The 20,383-nt window shown below is 39.4% G+C and overlaps 1 protein-coding gene across 8 annotated transcripts in view; it reads left to right on the forward strand.

Annotated features, from left to right (window-relative positions):
* Window positions 1-19,164, forward strand: part of ryr1b (ryanodine receptor 1b (skeletal)) — a 109,575-nt gene extending 90,411 nt beyond the window's left edge. For all 8 annotated transcript variants that reach the window (XM_037774231.1, XM_037774229.1, XM_037774233.1 and 5 more), the window contains 18 exons: window positions 1,435-1,539; window positions 5,665-5,746; window positions 6,344-7,662; window positions 7,747-7,838; window positions 8,688-8,883; window positions 9,311-9,397; window positions 10,279-10,533; window positions 10,633-10,763; window positions 12,193-12,235; window positions 12,327-12,460; window positions 12,547-12,607; window positions 12,695-12,841; window positions 14,154-14,288; window positions 14,399-14,555; window positions 16,031-16,095; window positions 16,210-16,310; window positions 17,176-17,227; window positions 17,383-19,164. In XM_037774231.1, the coding sequence (XP_037630159.1) occupies window positions 1,435-1,539; window positions 5,665-5,746; window positions 6,344-7,662; window positions 7,747-7,838; window positions 8,688-8,883; window positions 9,311-9,397; window positions 10,279-10,533; window positions 10,633-10,763; window positions 12,193-12,235; window positions 12,327-12,460; window positions 12,547-12,607; window positions 12,695-12,841; window positions 14,154-14,288; window positions 14,399-14,555; window positions 16,031-16,095; window positions 16,210-16,310; window positions 17,176-17,227; window positions 17,383-17,478 (3,258 nt within the window). In that variant the 3' untranslated portion in view covers window positions 17,479-19,164. The remainder of the gene's footprint in view (window positions 1-1,434; window positions 1,540-5,664; window positions 5,747-6,343; window positions 7,663-7,746; window positions 7,839-8,687; window positions 8,884-9,310; window positions 9,398-10,278; window positions 10,534-10,632; window positions 10,764-12,192; window positions 12,236-12,326; window positions 12,461-12,546; window positions 12,608-12,694; window positions 12,842-14,153; window positions 14,289-14,398; window positions 14,556-16,030; window positions 16,096-16,209; window positions 16,311-17,175; window positions 17,228-17,382) is intronic.
* Window positions 19,165-20,383: the final 1,219 nt, after the last annotated feature.

Genomic DNA, 20,383 nt, shown 5'->3' on the forward strand with positions numbered 1-20,383 from the left:
ACGATGTTCTCCAGTATACACTATTTGTTATATTGGTTGAAATGGTCTTTACAACCCGACAGCGATCCATTACTTATGAGCTCTGAAATAAAGGACCGGAAAAGAGCCGTCATCTGTAGCTGCTGTAATCCGGTAAAAAACGTCTACCAATCACTGCCTCGCGGACCGCTTGGAAAGAACCAATCAGATGCCTCCCTGCCTCCCTGCTCGTACTCTACCCTTGGCGTGCACCAGCCTGAACTCAAAGCACGTTGCCGCCGCACGTTTACTGGAGAATGGAAGAGAAAACTCAGCCCTGCAGTAGCACTGCCGCGGCTACTTGTCATGAAGTAGCGTTGTTGAGTTGAGGTCCTCTCTCCGCTCTGTGTCTGTGAAGTAGTTACGATGCGGTGGTTAATTATGCTAGCTTTCCAACATCATCGACCCGTTCTTTAATTTAACTACGGTAACAGATATTTTACTGTTAACAAACAACAAATATGATAACTAATAATGTTTACTAAATATTGGTAATGCTATTATTTGTTATTTTAACAGTTTATTACTGCACACATAACATTTTATATACTATATATTTGATCTGTTAATGATTAAGATAGTATTTGTAAACCTTAAAGAAACTGTTTGTAAAACATATATAAACATTACATAGACAGATATTTGTAACAGTTTGTTAATGGTTAATAATTGATTTGTAAACCATCTATAAACAAAAGTGCAAAAGTAAAGTTGCAACTGATGATTATAATACCTTGTTAAATGGTTAATAAATACATTGTTAAGCATCTATAAACATTAATTAGATCAATAGTTAATATGTTGTCAATGGTTATTAATTGATTTCTGGTCCATATATCTATGTAATGTTTATAGATGTTATACAAACAATTTCTTAAAGGTTTACAAATAATTTGATAATCATTAACAAATACGTAATATAGTATATAAAATGTTATAATGTGTGCAACAATAAACTGATAATAAATACTTTACTAATGTAATCAGAATGTAATTATTGTCTCTTATCAGCTATGATACAATGTATAATTTGTAAACAAATTATTTAATATTACACAAACATTAATGATAAAATTACAGAAATAATAGCATTACTAATAATTAATAAACATAATTAATTATCAATTCATTGTTTTTATTAACTATCAATTTACCATATATAAATGATGGTTATTATGAAGTGTTACCGGAAGTTATTTGTTCCAAAAACTGAAACCTACTTTCTCCTCAATACATTTTAATGTTAGGATATGTGTCCAAGAGATCATAACCCAGACAAGCTAACAAACCAAAACTACACTATGGTATATGAAAGGAAACAATAAAGCTAGATTTGAATCTTCTGTCCACACTGAAAATAACCTCCTATTAAATATATTGACATCATTTTCCATATTGTGTTTCTGTGTCTGTCAGGGTCCCTGTACTGGGAACCAGCAGTCTCTGGCTCACAGCAGGTTGTGGGATGCTGTTGTGGGCTTCCTGCACGTCTTTGCTCATATGATGATGAAACTTGCTCAGGTAAGAAACATCCCAATTCATCCTTAACCATTTTCTAGGCATATTATTTATTACCCTGTTTATTTCATTGTGTAATTCATGGGTAGTGTCTGTAGAGAATCCAGAAAGTTCTGCATTTTGAATGACCTTAATAATGTGTTTGTTGTATTACAGTTGACCAAAAGATGAGTCAAAGCAATTTTCAAATAGAAATGTATGAATTTCCATAATGGTATATTTTAATTCATTAGTCCACTTTGGGTATACTAATTTTATGAACTGTCTCTCTCATGGTTCCTGCAGCGTAAAGTATGTATTTATTTGATTATTCTTTTGTTTAATGAATTGCTTTTTAAATCTGAACTAGCCTTCCCCCTCTTTTCTTTGTCGGATTGTTTCTGCCTCTTTACTGAGCCGTTTTATGTTGTAAGTGGCAATCCGTAAGAATTCAGTCCTGGTTGATTTGGCTGTTTACTGGTGTAGAAGCAAAAGTGCTTTAATACTACAGGTCCCAGAATACTGGGGGCAGCAAAACAAACTATTGTCGTTTTAATAAAGAAGTCAGGCAATAATTGGCCTTTTTCCATCATTCTGTGAGCAACCGTGATCTGATTTTATGCTGCACACGACATGAGTCTGCCAACAGCGAGAGTGAAAGTACCTCGCTCTGCGACCTGTCGCCTGCAGCCGTTCGTCTAACAGCTCCCTGTGGCTGCTCCCGAGTGCCTCATTACTCCCTGCGATATTTCAAACTGATCCGCTGTCAAAAAATGCAGAAAATGACCGTTGTCTTGTTTAGTAGACGCATTTTTGATGAACAATAGTGGTCAGTGTCAAGCACAGTCACAAACACATTGGGCCTTTACCATTTCCCAGTTTGTACACCCTCGATTCCTTTCCTCACTTCCTCTCCTGGCGTCTTAGTCGTTGCATTGGAAGGAGCCCCGAGGGTAGGGGGTGTGTTTAGACGGAGCTCCTGAGGCAATGCTACATTCAAATTATGCTGGCTTTCCAACATCGTCGACCCTATCTTTAATATAGATTTAATTTAATTTAATTAAGACTTAATTTAATTTCCAGCTAGCGATGTTGCTTCTACATTTATTAGCCAAGCTAATTGATTTGAAATAATCTGTTTTGACTTTTTATTTTACTACATAATATCTCTTTATCATTATACTGCTGAAATATGTTGTGGCTCCTCCTTCGCACACTTTCACAGATCAGTTCCCCAGATTCACGTGATCAACATGAATTCAAGTTTAGATGGCAGAAACAATTTGAGGAAAAACAATTACTCTTTCTTTTCTCTTTCATTTTCTTTCTGATCCTGTATAATACAGTTAATCCACCTCACCTGATTATTCATTCCATAGTACTGACCAGTGATTAGGGTTTGATCGTGCTTTGGACAAACGTGTGTTTGCTTTGAATAATCTGTAACTGGTTTGATCTAACAAGGAGCTGCAGTGTTTCTTACTCCGTCTAACTTTGACATTGTTGATTGCTACTCATGCTGCTGTTTAAAATGCATTTTTGTATTTTTATATCTTTGATATCTTTCAAATGTTAGGTTATTAGGCTTTGTTTAAAAAAGGTAAGATAGAATAACTTTTGCATCAGCACTTACAGATGAGTTGTGGTCATATATACATTTTCAGAAACCCTGTGTTGAAATTTACTTTTACATGTGTTCTGAAAATGTGTCATATCTCATGTTTTTGTATTGGATAAGAGAGCGGATCTGCGCTGATTTACTAACACTCAAATTTAATAAGCTTCAAAGGGTTTAAAAATAGATAAATATATGTATTTAAAATATAAAATTCCAGGTTAATACAAATACAAAAATGAAGTAAAAATGTTGATGGATAACATTTTTATTTCCATGTGTAACCCTGTTAGATGCTCCCCGATCCTGGACAACGAAATGGCGTAAGAATCTGTATCTCTCATTTAGAGGCCCTTCATGCTTTCTTTTAAAGATCTCATGCTTCATCACATTATTTATTAGCAGCTTAAAGGGATACTTCACCCACAAAATGACCGTTTGTATATCAATTATTCACCCTGTATTGCCTTGAAGACAATTTTGTTTTTCTCGCATGCTTCCACAGCGAACGAATCAAAGGGCTAGGGCTGTCAGAGTTAACGCGATAATAACGCGTTAACGCAAACTCATTTTAATGCCACTAATGTCTTTAACGCATTGATGCAATTTGCGATTTTTAGGTTGTAGCTAGCTTTTTTGCAAAAAAGGCTAAGTAACCCCTCCAAAATTTAGGCTAATTTTGGCGAGTCAAAACTTTCATGGCCATTTTCAAAGGGGTACCTTGACCTCTGACCTCCAGATATGTGAATGAAAATGGGTTCTATGGGTACCCACGAGTCTCCCCTCTACAGACATGCCCACTTTATGATAATCACATGCAGTTTGGGGCAAGTCATAGTCAAGTCAGCACACTGACAGCTGTTGTTGCCTGTTGGGCTGCAGTTTGCCATGTTATGATTTGAGCATATTTGTTATGCTAAATGCAGTACCTCTGAGGGTTTCTGGACAATATTTGTCATTGTTTTGTGTTGTTAATTGATTTCCAATAATAAATATATACATACATTTGCATAAAGCAAGAATATTTGTCCACTCCCATGTTGATAAGAGTATTAGGTCCATTTTGAACAGATAAAAAATTGTGTGATTAATTTGAGATTAATCATGCGATTAATCAGGATTGAATATTTTAATCGATTGCCAGCCCTAAAAAAACAAAGTTAATTGTGGGCCCGCGTTTAACAACAGCAAAACTATATCAAAACATCCATTTACAAACTCTCACACAACTCGTGCAGTATAATCCCAATTTCATTTATCCAGTCGAGTCCAAATTGTTTTAAATAGTAAGGTTTTAGTGAAGATGCATATGTTTGGGAAGTAGTGAGCGTACGACTGGATAAATTAGAGTTGGATTATACTGCACGAGTCTGTAAAGGGATGTTTTGATATAGTTTTGCTTTTGTTGAATGCAGCCCCCATTTACTTCAATTAAGTAAGACTTTTCTCCATTTTTTGATTCTCCGTTCGCTGTGGAGGCACACGAGAAAAAGGCCATTTTGTGGGTGAAGTATTCCTTTAATACCCAAATCATTGACATTTCCCTCTTTGTGTATTCCCTCCGCAGTAATTCATATATTTCCTTTGCGTTTACCAATATTAGTGTTTATAGAATTTTTTCTAACAAGCCATCGAGTCAGTTAGACATTGTCCCTGAATACAGGGAAAATGTGTAACAGGGACAGACACTGACTGTCCATTCAGAGACAGTTTGAATAAACGGTGACTATAGGAAAAGATTCAACAAGTTTAATCACTTGTGACCGTTCAGCCGCATCCTGAAAGATGTTACTCCATTGTTAAAGGTGGTTTACAACAAATGGAAACTTTATTGCTTCATGCAAAAGATTATTGATTGACTATTCCTTCCTAATTCATGAGATATTGTTTCACGTTGTTGCCTAAAGAATCTAAATGTCTTGCTTTGCTTCTTTTCATTAGGCTGTATTTTGGATGTTTTGTATATTTTGTGTTGTAGAGGTATTAAAAGGTGCCACTGTGATTTCACAGGTGGCTGATGCTTGCACAACCTGATACCCTTATCCTCTAGATCTCCACCAGCCTGACAACCACTCTAGACTGTCTAAAATTTGTGGCTTTTATTTTTGTTATCTGCTGGTGCAGGTCTTCAGGAGTGCTCAGATCAGCATCTGCAAATATGTTTATGTCTTCCTTGCTCCCATGCTGCAGCCACTTTTTCAGATAAAGGGCAAAGGCGGTGCTGTCTAGCAGAAGCATTTTCTTCCCTCCTCTCATACCTGCCTGTGTTTCCAATGTCTGTCTTGCTGTCCATCGCATCCAGTGTACTAATTATGATGCTAAAAATGCATATTCTTTATTTAAAAATGCAAACCCAGGATCATTTTTGGAGTAGAGCACACTCTGAGGTAGCGTCTCTCACCGTTTTACGTCTCAGAAAGAAGCACATAGCCTCTCAAATTAAACTGTGATATATATCATCAGTCGGTGCACATGTTAACAATATCATGTCTCTACTGTTTGTGTTTTTTCTTTGTGTTTTGGCTTTGTTGCAGGACTCCAGTCAAATTGGACTGTTGAAGGAGCTGTTGGATCTTCAGAAGGACATGGTGGTGATGCTTCTGTCCCTGCTTGAAGGTATGATGTCCGTCCCAGTCTAGTGATGTCCTCTCCTTTCTGTCCATAGACTGTATACAAAGATGGACAACTTGTCTCCACCTTCCTCCCACTATACAAAAGTGAAGCCAACATATCCCAGATACGGAAGCTGCCACCTTGAGATTTTTACGCCATTTGGAGCCAGAGTCTGCGCGGTCGTGATCGGGGGGGCTGGAGCTGTGTTATTGAGGTCACACACCCGCCCAAACCAATCATGAGCCGAGCCCGGCCGCAGCTTGTTAGCATGAGCCATCTAGCTGCTACGTTAGCACCACAATAGCTGTATATAACTAATTAATATCTTATTGCAAAAATGAACACTTGATCAGACACTACATTTGGGAAAAATGTATTTGATGTGTAGTTTGACTTTTTGGTTTGGCCCATGTCCCATCCGCTAACATGGAGGAGGCGGACTTTAGAACCTATACTGCAGCCAGCCAACAGGGGGCGATCCAGATGTTTTGACTTCACTTTTGGGGAGCTGTCATGTCGTCCATCTTTAATTACAGTCGATGATTCTGTCACATACTTTCGTTATATTTCTCATCTCCTCTCACCTCGTACTGCTCTTAGGCAACGTGGTGAACGGCACCATCGCGCGGCAGATGGTTGACATGCTGGTGGAGTCCTCCAGCAACGTGGAGATGATCCTGAAGTTCTTCGACATGTTCCTCAAGCTCAAGGACATCGTGGCGTCCGACGCCTTCCGAGACTATGTGACTGACCCCCGTGGGCTGATCTCAAAGAAGGACTTCTCCAAGGCCATGGACAGCCAGAAGCAATACTCTCCCTCAGAAATCCAGTTCCTCCTCTCTTGCTCAGAAGCCGACGAGAATGAGATGATCAACTTTGAGGAATATGCCGATCGTTTCCAAGAGCCGGCCAAAGACATCGGTTTCAATATCGCCGTTCTGCTCACAAACCTGTCAGAGCACGTACCCCACGACACCCGCCTTCAGAACTTCCTGGAGCAGGCCGAGAGCGTGATCAACTACTTCCGCCCTTTCCTAGGTCGGATTGAGATCATGGGAGCCAGCAGGAAGATCGAGCGCATTTATTTTGAAATCAGCGAGGCAAACCGCAACCAGTGGGAGATGCCACAAGTCCGAGAGTCCAAACGGCAGTTCATCTTTGATGTGGTCAACGAGGGCTGCGAGAGTGAGAAAATGGAGATGTTTGTGAACTTCTGCGAGGACACAATCTTTGAGATGAACATTGCCGCATCCATCTCTGAGCCCGATGGAGAAGGTGCAGAAGAAGAAGATGATGAGGAAGGAGAGGAGGGCGGGGGGGCAGAGCAAGTAGAGTCTGGAGAAGGAGAAGAAGGCAATGGAGAAGAAGAAGAAGCACCTCCAGAGGCCGCCTCAGCCTTTGCGGATTTCCTGAAGAGCGTCGTCGACTTCTTCAACATGTTCACCTTCCGTAACCTGCGGCGTCGCTACCGCAAACTAAGAAAAATGACGGTGAAGGAGATGGTGATCGCCCTTGTTACGTTTATCTACACTGTTGTGATGGGCATCCTGATGTTTGTGTATAGTATATGTAAGGGCTTCTTCACACTCACATGGAAGGTGCTGTTCGGCGGAGGCTTAGTGGAGGGCGCTAAGAAGATAACAGTGACAGAGATCCTCGCCAGTATGCCAGATCCCACACAGGACGAAGTTCACGGGGACCTGCCACCTGAACCAGGGGCTCGAGAGGTCCAAGACTCAGACGGAGGTGAAGACCTCTTAGATGGTATGGGAGGAGAGGAGGAAGAGGAGGACAGCGAGGAGAGGGAAGGTGGACGCCTGCCTGGTTTCAACGCTCCCGGGGGACTTGGAGACTTTGGTGAGACAACAGCCGAGGAGCCTCCGACTCCAGAGGGCACGCCGCTGCTGAAGAGAAAACTGGTGAGGTGTTCCGTCTGTTACTGTTGTTTAATGTGTACACTCTCCATTAATCAGTGAATTAACTGCAAACAATTACTGAAACAGTTGGAAGCCGCAGGAGGACCAGGAGAGGAAGAACAACCTGTTCAACCTGTTCAACCTGAAGAAGAGGCTCCTCCGGAGACTGAGAAAGCAGAGTAAGTCGTCTGCCTGTGTTACACCCATGTAAGGGAAGACGGAAGGAAATGAAGGGGGTTAGGGGGTACTATTTTCTTATATCCCGCTGATGGGTCATCAACACCTCATCAGTCTCCATCTATTTAGTGCACTATGACAACTCAGGATGTGCCAATGTTTCCATCTCTTTAGTGCAGCAATGACATCAGTCGATACGCAGCCCCCACAAACCATAAACAGCCAGATAGCTTCGCTAACAGTTAGAACAAACATAAAACTCTTAGAAGTGTAAAATGTGCTATTTTCATGCGATATCTATTTTTAGAAAAAATATTTCAATGCTGCCGCCCGATGCAGTAATAGTCCATGGCAAAGCAAAAGTACCGTAGCATACGAAACAAAATGTTTTTGAAAGGTCAAATGACAAAAATATGGATTGAAGCAGAATATCTCGTTGGATGAAATCATGTTGTGAATTTTTTAAATAATCACACCAATCTTTTTTCAATAAATTTTGACTTTTTGACTTTTTGACTGAGATAATTACAGAGACAAGTGAGTGCCACGGCACTCGATGTGTGTTTGTGTGAGAGACAGAAGGTGAACTATTGCATGCAATGTAACGTATCTCTCAATATATGTAATGTTTTTAAAGCAAATTAGTAATTAAGTTAAGTAATTATGAATCATAGTTTGACTCTATCGAATGTAAAACACACTTTTTGTACAGAAATGTGTCCAGACATTTCAGTGTACATTATTAACTATCACACATCTGTGTAGTTATCAAGATAGTTTATTATCAGAGTCAAGAGAGGTCATTTTTTCTGTTTAAAAAGAAAGTTTCTCTCGCCATGTGTTTTTTCCAGCATTGAGAAGGAAGAGAAGGAAGAGAAGGCAGAGAAGGAAGAGAAGCCAGAGCCTGAACCTGAGGTAAAGGTGGAAGAGCCTGAGGAGAAAGAGGAGAAGACTGTGAAGGCGGCCAAGGCGAAGAAGGAGAAGAAAGCTGTCGAGGAGGGCTTTGAGCTGTGGAATGAGCTGGAGGTCCAGAGGGTTAAATTCATGGTGAGCAGCTCTCTATTACAGTACATAGTTTTTCATTTATATTGTAAGCCACAACATGGTGCCACAGTCTGACATGTGCTGTAACATACTGGTATTTTAACTAGTAAAGATTGCTGGAAATGGAGCCTGATGTGTTCATTTTATTTGATTTGGACTGTTTTTTGTTTTTTGTGACTCAGAAGGCTGTCCTATTGTTTTCTTGGAACACTATTTGGCCTTATCCCTGTATATACTTGCCTGTGTATTTACCAACGGAAAATGTTTGGCAACTACATAATAGAAGAAGTTTAGCACCTATTCAGTACGTTCAAGCAGTAGTGTAACAACACGATGACTCCTAACACAGTATTATTTGTTAGCTGGACCAAATGTTAATGCAGTGGAATTAACCAGTGAAATGTTGCTTTTGTGCTTTGCGCCCACGCAGAACTACCTCTCTCGCAACTTCTACAACCTTCGGTTCTTGGCCCTGTTCATCTCCTTCGCTCTCAATTTCATCCTGCTCTTCTACAAGGTCTGTGCATTTCTAACTAACTTTAGACGACACATACGGTATCAACTCTGAGCGATCCTGCAAAATACGATGACATTTCCACCTGTAGGATGTGCCACTGCATCATGATACATTTCACTGACAATAAATCAGCGTTCAAGAGTCTGAATCGTAAAAACATAAGAGTTTTTTCTTTAGCATCATATAGCTATTGAAGGTTCCATACTAACAACATGGAGATAAACAGATAACCACTGAGATTTTGTGAGAGTATGTGGAGGACTCCAGCACAATGCCAGCATTTTTTTTTGCGGCCGTTAGGCCGGCTCGTAACATACGTTGTTGTGATAAATTTAACAAGGTCAGGTCATTCAGGAGCAAAACAGCAGGGGAGCATGGAACTACATAATTCAAGATCTTCATTCAAGACATCCTTACAAAACCAAAATGTGCATAAAAGAGTCGACAAGTCCATCCATACAAAGGGTGCATATTGTTGACGGAGTAAGTTCCATTAAGAAACTTTTCTTGGGAGGTGAATATTCTAATGATTGGGTAAATAAATTATTTATTTATAATATATTTATTATATATTTTTATTTAGTTGTATTATTTTTTATTGTTACTATTTTTATTATTAATGTTTTGTTTATTATTTATTTAATTGTTTTTGTCATTTCCAATGCATGTCCTAATCGCCAAAAAATTTGATCAAAAACACAACTTGCCCAACTACAAAGCACTAACATTCCTGGACGGGATTAAGGTTTGCTCCAAAAATCATAGCTGCCATCAGCAGGTAGTATTCCAATGTCAATCTGTATTTGCAACAGTTAGTTAAAAGCTTCTTCATTACCAATGAAAATCATCTCAAAAGACTAATTTTGTGTTTGACCTTCCAGGTGTCTGACAGTCCTCCAGGTGAGGAGGAGTATGAGGGTTCTGCTCTGTTTGAGGGCTCTGGCCTATTTGAAGGCTCCGGCGCTGAGGAGGATGGCTCCGGATTAGATGACGGAGGAGAAGACGATGAAGAAGAAGGTCCCATGTACTACTTCTTGGAAGAGAGCACAGGCTACATGGAGCCAGCCATGTCCTTCTTTGCTATCATCCACACCGTCATCTCCGTCCTCTGCATCATCGGCTACAACTGCCTCAAGGTACGCGGTGTTGCTCCGCAGGAAAATATCCACATTTCTTTTTGTGCATGCTTGTAGGTTTCAAGCAGCTTTGTCTTGGTTTCCCTCTATACCCTTCAGGTCCCTCTGGTCATCTTCAAGAGAGAGAAGGAGCTGGCCAGAAAGCTGGAGTTTGATGGCGTCTATGTCACTGAGCAGCCTGAGGACGATGACATCAAGGGCCAGTGGGACAGACTGGTGCTCAACACTCCGTAAGAGCCCTGTTACATTATTAGAGAGATGGATGGATGGATGGATATACAGTAGAGTACTGAACAGGCCTGTCAATTTCAGCCCAAAGCCAATGTTTTAGCATCAAACTCTCTCCTAAGACACTGAGAATGATTACGCAGTCTGACTCACCACTTTTCCTTGTGAAAACAGGATAGAAAGCAATTCAACAAAGGTTTATCACAAACCTGCTTAATAAACAAAAACACCCTCCAGAACCTGAAAAACTGGCGATTGTTGAAAGTACTTCGTTACACATTCAACTCTTATTATCGTCCTCGTATAGTAATCAGCTAAAATGAACTAATGCTAGCTGGCAAGTCACAACCTCTTGGCGTCAGTTCTGTTGCATGTGTGTCAGAGTGGTGTACGTGATGGACTGTCTCAAGGACAAGATTGGTATTCATTATATTAGGTTTTATCGTTTTATCTTTTTTTTTAAATATATTGCTACATAACATGATGGAAAAAATACAGCAACTTGCTCACGTACGCGCATATTGCAAGGGCGCGCCGAGAAACCACGAGGTGGCAGCGTCATCCCAGTAAACAGTGACTGCCTGTCAGTGGCAATATGAAGGGAGTGTAGTATTTCAACTTTTGCAATATAAATAAACATACTGTCACTTTCTGAACCTATTTTATGTTAACAATAAACACTTTAAAGAAAGGGAAACTGGGTCATACCTTCTTCCAGTAGTTAGAGTTTATGCAAGAAATCCATGACAGGATTTGGGCAGCAGCTAGCTCGTAGTTTCCACAGTGAGGAACAGCACAGAGAGCAAGGCATCTTGAACTATTCCCATCCGCGTTTACTTAGTCAAAAAGGTCTACTACTGTACCGGGTTTATGGAATTAGCTTTAGCTAATGTTATTGTACTATCTAACTAGCTAGCTAACAAAACATAATATGCTGTGCCGGTTGTGTGGTAGCCACATTTCTTTATGAACATAAACAACGAACATGGCTATTGTTATAACCCACAGCTGTCAAGCTAACAGCTTATGGAAGACTCGCAGTGAGTATAAGCAGTCAGTCAGTCAGTCAGTCAGGAAGGCAGGTAGGCCGTCTCATCATTTCATTCGGACTGAATGAAATGATTTGACGGGTTGATTACAGTCTTGTGACAGCCATAGATACCAGATTTTATTCTTTCTTTTGTTAGATGATATGATTTATTGATTGCTGTCGGGGTGTAATGAGAATTTCAATAAGAAAAAATGATTTGAAGAACAGTACCAACTGTACCTTTAATGTTTAATAATTGTAATATATGTTTTATGGAGTCTGAGCCTGGAGTGTTCATGTTGCATGTCATACTCGGGTCAGGTTTCAGACCTCTAATATATTGCATTACAAATTGAGATTACTTTCAATGAAATGTTTACGATGGCTCTCTGTCAATGCAGATCTTTCCCGAACAATTACTGGGACAAGTTTGTGAAAAGAAAGGTGAGTTTTTCCAGACCGCTTTGATTCAAAATATCAGCAGAAAATCAGGGATATTTCCTACAGTGGAGTGGAATTTGTGTGTGATATCCAGGTGCTGGATAAATATGGTGACATCTACGGCAGAGAGAGGATCGCAGAGTTGCTCGGAATGGACTTGGCTTCTCTGGACGTCAGTGCCATGACGCATGAAAAGAAGCACGAACCAGACACCTCAATGTTGAGCTGGTAAGTACTGTACACTCTTAACATAAACCATTCAGGTTTTCTACTGCATAATATCACAGAACAAACTTGTCCATCTCTCTCTGTAGGGTAACAGCTATTGACCTCAAGTACCAGATCTGGAAGTTTGGTGTTATTTTCACTGACAATGTGAGTTAAGGAAACAGTTCATGGTATGATTTGGACAATGAGTGAATCAGTTTAGAGTGTGACTGACAGCCCTCTTTCATTTTCTAGACCTTCCTCTACCTGTGTTGGTACATGCTCATGTCTCTGCTCGGACACTACAACAACTTCTTCTATGCCTGTCATCTTCTGGACATCGCCATGGGTGTCAAAACCCTGCGCACCATTCTGTCCTCCGTTACTCACAACGGCAAACAGGTCTGCACACCTCCACTTAGGGATGTCACGATACCAGGAATCTAGTAGTCGATACCAATACCAGTGAAATTCCACGATTCTTGATACCCAATTCGAACTGACCGTAGAAAACAAAAACAAAACAATATATCCCATTTACTTCAACATACACAACTTTATTACCGTTTGCATACTGTTTTTTTTTTGCAAATTTGTTATTAATCCCTGATGATCCGCCTCAAGTTTCTTGCCAAAAATTCAATTTTACAAGATTACATTTGAACACATCATGATAACGTTCTGATTTACTTTCGCCCAGTATCAATGCAACCTCCGTATGTTAGCTGTTAGCTCCGTTATTTAGCTAAGCAGGACTGTGCTGCCCACCGGCTGCTAGCAGCTAACGTTAAATAGCTCTCCTCCTGCTGATTTCAACATGGATTTGTTGTTCACAGCATTACCAGAAAAATGTTCTATCGTCCCTGGGACCCCGTTAGTCTCGAGCCCTGACAGTACCCACTGTACCTGTGGCCCAGTTGCACAGCAATTCGTGAAATAGTCATGAAATTTAAGATATTGATTTGTGTACATAGAGTAAATTTTTTTTGTGATGGTCAGCACAAAATCAATTCGTATTCACGTAATTGCGACCGGGAAGTATAGAGGGTGGCGAACGCCGCGTAGGGAGGAGACCGTGTTTGTGTACCGTGTGAAACAACAAGTCAAAGTTGATTTATTTGTCATGTAATGTCTGTACTTACGTAAGTCACAGCACTTCCGGAGTTATTTTAACCCAAACCACGATCTTTTCCTAAAGCTAAGTAAGTCGTTTTTGTCACTTAACTTCCGTACCTACGTTACGGCACTCCTTGTGTTCTTTAAACCCAAACCCAAACCTTTTTCTAAACCTAACTAAGTAGTTTGTTGCCTAATCCTAACCAAGTCGATCTATTCCCAAACCTAACTAAGTTGTTCTGTTTTGAAAAGACTGGAGCGAAAATTCACACGTACATCACTTGTTACTGGACATTTGTAGCAAAACACACAAAAAATTTGTTGTTGAAAGTCGTGCTGAGTGTCACGAAAAAAAGGGAAATTCGTGTCTATGTACACGAATCAAATAGATTACATTTTGTGACTACTTCACGGACTGCCATGAGACTGTGTTGGTACTTGCGGTACTCGCGTATGTCATGTTTTCAGAATTTTGGCCTTCAACTTATATCAAAGTATCGGTTGACATCCTTACTTCCACTATAATGATGCGGCTATAATCATGAGGCTTTCTGCACATTGACCTTGTACTAATGTCACATCCACCTGTTCCTCCTAGCTGATGATGACAGTGGGTTTGCTGGCTGTGGTGGTGTACCTGTACACCGTGGTGGCCTTCAACTTCTTCCGCAAATTCTACAACATGAGCGAGGATGAGGATGAACCGGACATGAAGTGCGATGACATGATGACTGTGAGTGGAGGGCAAAGATATGCTTTTAGGACAATAATATCAGAGGTCAACCTTACTTTAGGTTGGTTTTGTGTTTATAAAACATAATTTCCTTTCCCTCCCTCCTGCAGTGTTACCTGTTCCACATGTATGTTGGCGTGCGTGCTGGCGGTGGCATAGGAGATGAAATTGAGGACCCAGCCGGGGATGAATATGAGCTCTACCGAGTGGTCTTTGACATCACCTTCTTCTTCTTTGTCATTGTCATCTTGCTGGCTATCATCCAGGGTATGGTTTTTAAATAGTTATTTCTTTAATCAAAAGGTAATTAGATGCTCCCCTGCATCCAACTGTTAAGCTGCACTCACACATCATGTCAACTTTACTGTAATACAAGTCTAAACTGAGAAAAATGCCTATACAGTGGAAACCTATACAAACGCTGTTTAAGTAATTTGCTTATAATAATCAATTAGTCCGCTAACATTGTTTATTTTGGGTCTTTTCATCCATGACAACATATGGAAAAACATTATAAAACTATGTTAGACTAATGTTAGTTGAATTTTTGATTTATTTTTTACTCCCTTGATACTTTTTGCCTCACTTTTTGGCACAACACCGGCAAAGGGGCACCACACATTTGCATGCGTGCTCGCGCTGCAGAGCCGGCCAAAAAATGGCAATGCCTCACCCGTGGTGAGAGAAAAGGCAGAAGAAGTGAGCCAGTAAATAGCGAAATGAAATATCTCTGAGGAGAGGCAGCTGTGGAGCCTAATTGTCCCTGAGGATGAGGATCAGGTGGTTGAAGCCTATATCTACCCCTGGTTTCAGTGCTCAGGTGCTGACTCATTGTCTCTTTGTCAGAGGTAGTGAGAGTGCTGTCCTGTGTTTGCTCTGTCTGTATAGGGGTGTGTGAATCAATTTGACCCAGACAGATGTGATCACTAAAAGCGGTTTCCACTTTAAAGTAGGGTGGGTTCTGCAGGCTCTTCTAGGTGTACTTCTGTGTTAATATATGTTGCAAGAAATGCAAATAAAATATAATTAAATAAATAATTAAATTTAAATTCTACAATTTAATTCTGCAATAAGTAACACTTAACTGAAAGTCACTATGCAAAGAGTTAGTGACATTGGTGAGAGTGGCGCCTTCTTGTGGTTGTATCAAAAAAGACACTGAGGTAGAGAGCAATGCACAGGATGAAATAATTGAAGATTGCATCAATGTTCACCAGGATTGTCTCAAACCAAAACTTGTGCCAGAATTTGACACATAGTGGCTTTAAAGGGGCATATAATGATAACATGTTTCTAATAACAATGGGTTAAAACGATTGTGTAATGTGAAATAGGTTAATAGGAGTGATCATTCTACAGTTCCCCTCAGCTCCACAGAGCTTTATGGCATCTTTCAGCCAGTCAATGGTTTCTACAAGCAGCTATTTTCAGCGGAATACCTCTAAAACCCCCACTGTATGCACTGATTTAAAATTCACTCATAAAAATGGTTTTGGATGTGGGTGAGTTGAACACTGTTCGTAGAGATAAGATGTTGTCCAGGACCACCAAAGGAACATGTGTTTTCTGATGTGATGTGAAGCTAGGAGCCTCCTCCTGACTGAGTGAACAGGACATAAACTTTGAGTAAAAATCTAGAGAATAAGAAAAGGTGTTTTAGAGGTCAGAAAATATAATTTGTGACTAGAAGTTTGAAATTTTCTGCACTAGTAAGAAATGCTGTCTGTCTGTCTGTCTGTCAGGTTTGATCATTGATGCCTTTGGAGAGCTGAGAGACCAGCAGGAGCAGGTCAGAGAGGACATGGAGGTAAGTTAATGAGTTTCAGAGGGATTTAACCGCTCACTTTACTGAATCCACCTTCAATTCTCCTTCAGTTACAAGAAGAACGTGTTTAATCTGAACTGTCCCTTCTCCCTCTAGACAAAGTGTTTCATCTGTGGAATCGGAAGCGACTACTTTGACACGACGCCACATGGCTTTGAGACCCACACCTTAGAAGAGCATAACTTAGCCAACTACATGTGAGTTACCTTTCAGAGCGTAGATGTGCAGACGCACTTTTAAATACAGTATGTATTCATTTTTTTATGTTGCGACTAATTACCTTTACTTTACTTATAAGTCGGGTGCGATGTGAATATATGACATATAAAATCAACAGGGATTTGGACAATTATTCTTTATTAATTTATTACTGTACAAATCATACAATTAATATGCTCTCCTCAAAGCCAACAGACTGCAGTCAGACAACAGTAATTTTACCTTGCTGATCATCGAAACAGTATCAAAATAAAACTTATCAAAACCGTCTTTGTTAGTCTTTCCACTGTTCCAACAATCACCAGCTCTGGTTTGGTCGAAATAAACCGTTAATTCACAGAGTTAGATGTGAAAAGAAACAGACTCCTGCGTTCCTCAAAGCCACCAGACTCCATTGATGGAAACATTAATTTTACCTTGCTGATCATTGTAAAACACAGTTCATTCAAACTCAAGAGAAACGAAATAACAAATCAAAGCCGTCTTTGTCACCAATCAACTCTGGTTTGAGAGACTGAATAAGTAGCAGATATAAAAAAGAAGTATCCACCGTAACATTTTCAATGGTTATTAACCCTGTTTTCTGGCACGTTCCGTGACGTTGAACGTGACACACCAGAAAAAAAAAAAAAAAGGGAAGGGATACTCATCTTCTGCAATGGTCTACTACTGAGTCTATCGACTATTTTAGAGGGTTTTCCCATGTTTAAAAAACCTGCATAAACGTGCTAATTTTGGTGGGAAAAAGGATATATAGTTGTGAATGTCTTTTCTTACCCCCCAAATAACCAACAACCCTGTTATGTTGCCTTACTTTTCTCTGTTTCCCTTTTTCTCTTTCAGGTTCTTCCTGATGTATCTCATTAATAAAGATGAAACAGAACACACAGGACAGGTCAGTAAACATACGTATATTTAAGATATATATATGAAGAAGGTACATAAAATAAAGGTGCAGCCCTCATTGGTTGTTTTTGTCTTTATAAAATAATTTTTTTTTTTAAATCAATCATCATCAATCAATCATTTAAATTAATTTAATTGTTTCAGGAATCATACGTGTGGAAGCTGTACCAGGAGCGATGCTGGGACTTCTTCCCTGCTGGTGACTGCTTCCGGAAGCAGTATGAGGATCAGCTCCAATAACGTCCTGCATCGTTTAACGTCTGACGGAGAGACGAGAGGAGGGAAATACAGAGAGAGGAAAGATTAGACATTTAGAGATTGAACACATCTATTTTCTTAGTTTTGTCCTTTGTCTGCACATCTCTCTCCTCCGTTGAAGCTATGCACACTTTGACTGCACTGTTGTACCACCTGCAGCAGAATGTCGATGAGGTAGAGTTGAGAGGAAGAATAATATCAGAGAGGCATAAAAAGACACAAGAAGCCAGGGGCCTTTTTATTCCGTTACGAATACACTACATGGCCTTTTTGGTGTAAAATATACATAGACTGCCTTGCCTATCAATGCATTTATACAAAACGGGCTCTTTCAGTCGCTACTGCTGTAAACGTTTTAGTGCCTATAGCAATGTCACTGCTTTAGCGATCAGATAGTTTTTAGCTTTAACACTTTTATTTGAGATTAGAGTGGATATGTTTATATTGTTTGTAAGGATGGGATTTTTTTTTTTTTTGAATGTGGCTGCTGCCATTTGATATTTCATTTCTGATTTCTGGTGTTTCAGTGAGAGAAAGCGTTTTGAAGGAAAATGATTCAGCAGCTCACAGTTCTATCTCCGACATCCTCGAGGGAGCAGTGGCCCCCTCTCGCTTCTTTGTCTTCCTCTCTCAAGAGAGAGTTAGAAACTCGTCTTCAAATAAGCGATCGTGAATGGAAACTCTTGTCGGACTGACTTGCCAAGATAATAAACGGGAGTATCATCTGCGTACGCGACATACACCGGTGTGAATCAGCTGTATAGACAAATCCAGTTTGCACTCTGAAGTCTTACAATGCGTCCCTGGATGTATGTGGTCCCCTATCTCCACTGGTGTCTCTGTGCCATGTAAGATAGTGATGATGTACACACATACAGTATAGGAGGATGCCAAGGTTATTTATTTATTGTTTATATGCAGATCAAATCTTCTGAAGACGACCGTTTTAGCCCGTCTGTATTTCTGGCCAACAGTCTGTTTTATGACACTTTATGCACAAACAAGTTTTTGTCAGTGCATTAAAATAATAACTAATGAATGTATTTAATGTATACATTTTGACCAAAGTGTCATGTGTATAACTGAGTATTGTCGAGGCTGCTTAGAGGCCTTTTGATGAAAAGACGTATTTTACATAAATCATAGATACATATATTTATTTTTCTTTAGGGCTGTGAAGAATTTGAACGATCATGCTTCTTCGTCGGACTTGATCACGTCATGTGTCCCTGTTCGTAAAAAATCCACAGTGGTGAGGAGACTTGGTCTCACACTGAAGTAAATGCCCAGTTTGCAGTCAGAAGAGCACATTAGCTTTTGTTTTTTGCTAGTTAGGTTTTTATTATAGATATTTTTAGGAATCCAGCATATCACTTATTTTTCTCAATCAAAGTCACGTGTGATGCGTTGATCCCAGACACCTCTGTCTCACTGTGCCTCTTACAGATCACATACACACTCTCCATCTCTCATTTAATGTCCTGACCGAGAGGCAGAGCAGTATTTTGTTTTCCGACCACTCTGAAGTGTGTTCTCGCCGCTGTGGTCCACACAGAGGCGGCTGACAGTACGGAAGCTGAATGGAGATCACTACTGTCCACCTGACTGAGTGTCTTCTGACTGAACCCTGTGTTTCAATACAGAATAAACAGATTATTTTAAGGACAACTGGGACATGTGTCCTCATTTACATGTACGCTTCTGTATGTATGTGTGTGTGTGTGTGTTTGTGTGTGAGCCTCGGAAAAAGTTCAATCTTTATTATTTGTTCCGTTGTGGCTTTTTCTGACCTGTCCCTCAATATCTCCACAAGTGCATTAATATAAATGAGTCTCTTATATGCGTTAATATTTAACCAATAATGTACAATGCAAATATCGTGAAAAAATGGTTTTAAGTCAAATTTAATGCTTTACATTAGAATTTAACTCCACATAATACCCTCTTTAAATGAGGAGAAAATTAGGTAACACTTACTATAACGCCCATGTCTATATTGCATTATAAACAAACTTATAATGCATTATAATCTGCTTATAGCACTGTATAATTATAGTTATAAGCACTCATAAATATTCACAATGCTTTATAACAATCATAACACATAACGCATTTTGTAATGACTTATAAGGTCAAGTATCATAATACTTTATAATTGCTGCTCACTTACCTACACTTTTTATGCGTGTATTATAAGTTTATAAGTTGCAATACATAATGTGATTATAAGTCACTGTAAGTGGTCATTTAAAGGCCTTGTAAAGCAACAATAAATACGCATTCTGAGTTTGTCACACTACAGAAAAATGTGTTACTAACCACCCAGCCAAATTTGAATGATTACAAAATTTTCAAAAAAAGTATATAAAATTAGCTTTCAAAATCATGGAAAAATAAGCAGTATTCTCTGCTCTGAAACGGGAAGGTGCATTCCCTAAATGGTAAACGGGTGGGGTCCGCAAGAACAACACACAAAACATTGTAAAATGAATTTGTACTTTACTTAAAGCAAACAACGACCACTTAGAGTAACTTATAATCACATCATAATGTATTATAACAGTGATTATACATTTTTATAATATAAAAAGATTATAATCACTATGATCCTTGCAAGAAATGTCAGTGAGTAACCACTATGAAGTATGATACCTGACCTTAAGTCATTATAAAACACTTTATAATGTGTTATGACCATTGTTAAAAGCATCATGAGTGCTTATAACTATAATTATACAGTGCTATAAGCAGATTATAATGCATTATAGGTGTTTATAATGCATTGTAGACATGGGCGTCATAGAAAGTGCGGTAATTTTTCTTTCGAGATATAATCCCACTAATAAAACTGATATTCTGATATCTTTAGCTGATTATTGGACCTTTA

This window comes from Sebastes umbrosus, chromosome 7 (genome assembly GCF_015220745.1).
Source record: "Sebastes umbrosus isolate fSebUmb1 chromosome 7, fSebUmb1.pri, whole genome shotgun sequence".
NCBI lineage: Eukaryota > Metazoa > Chordata > Actinopteri > Perciformes > Sebastidae > Sebastes > Sebastes umbrosus.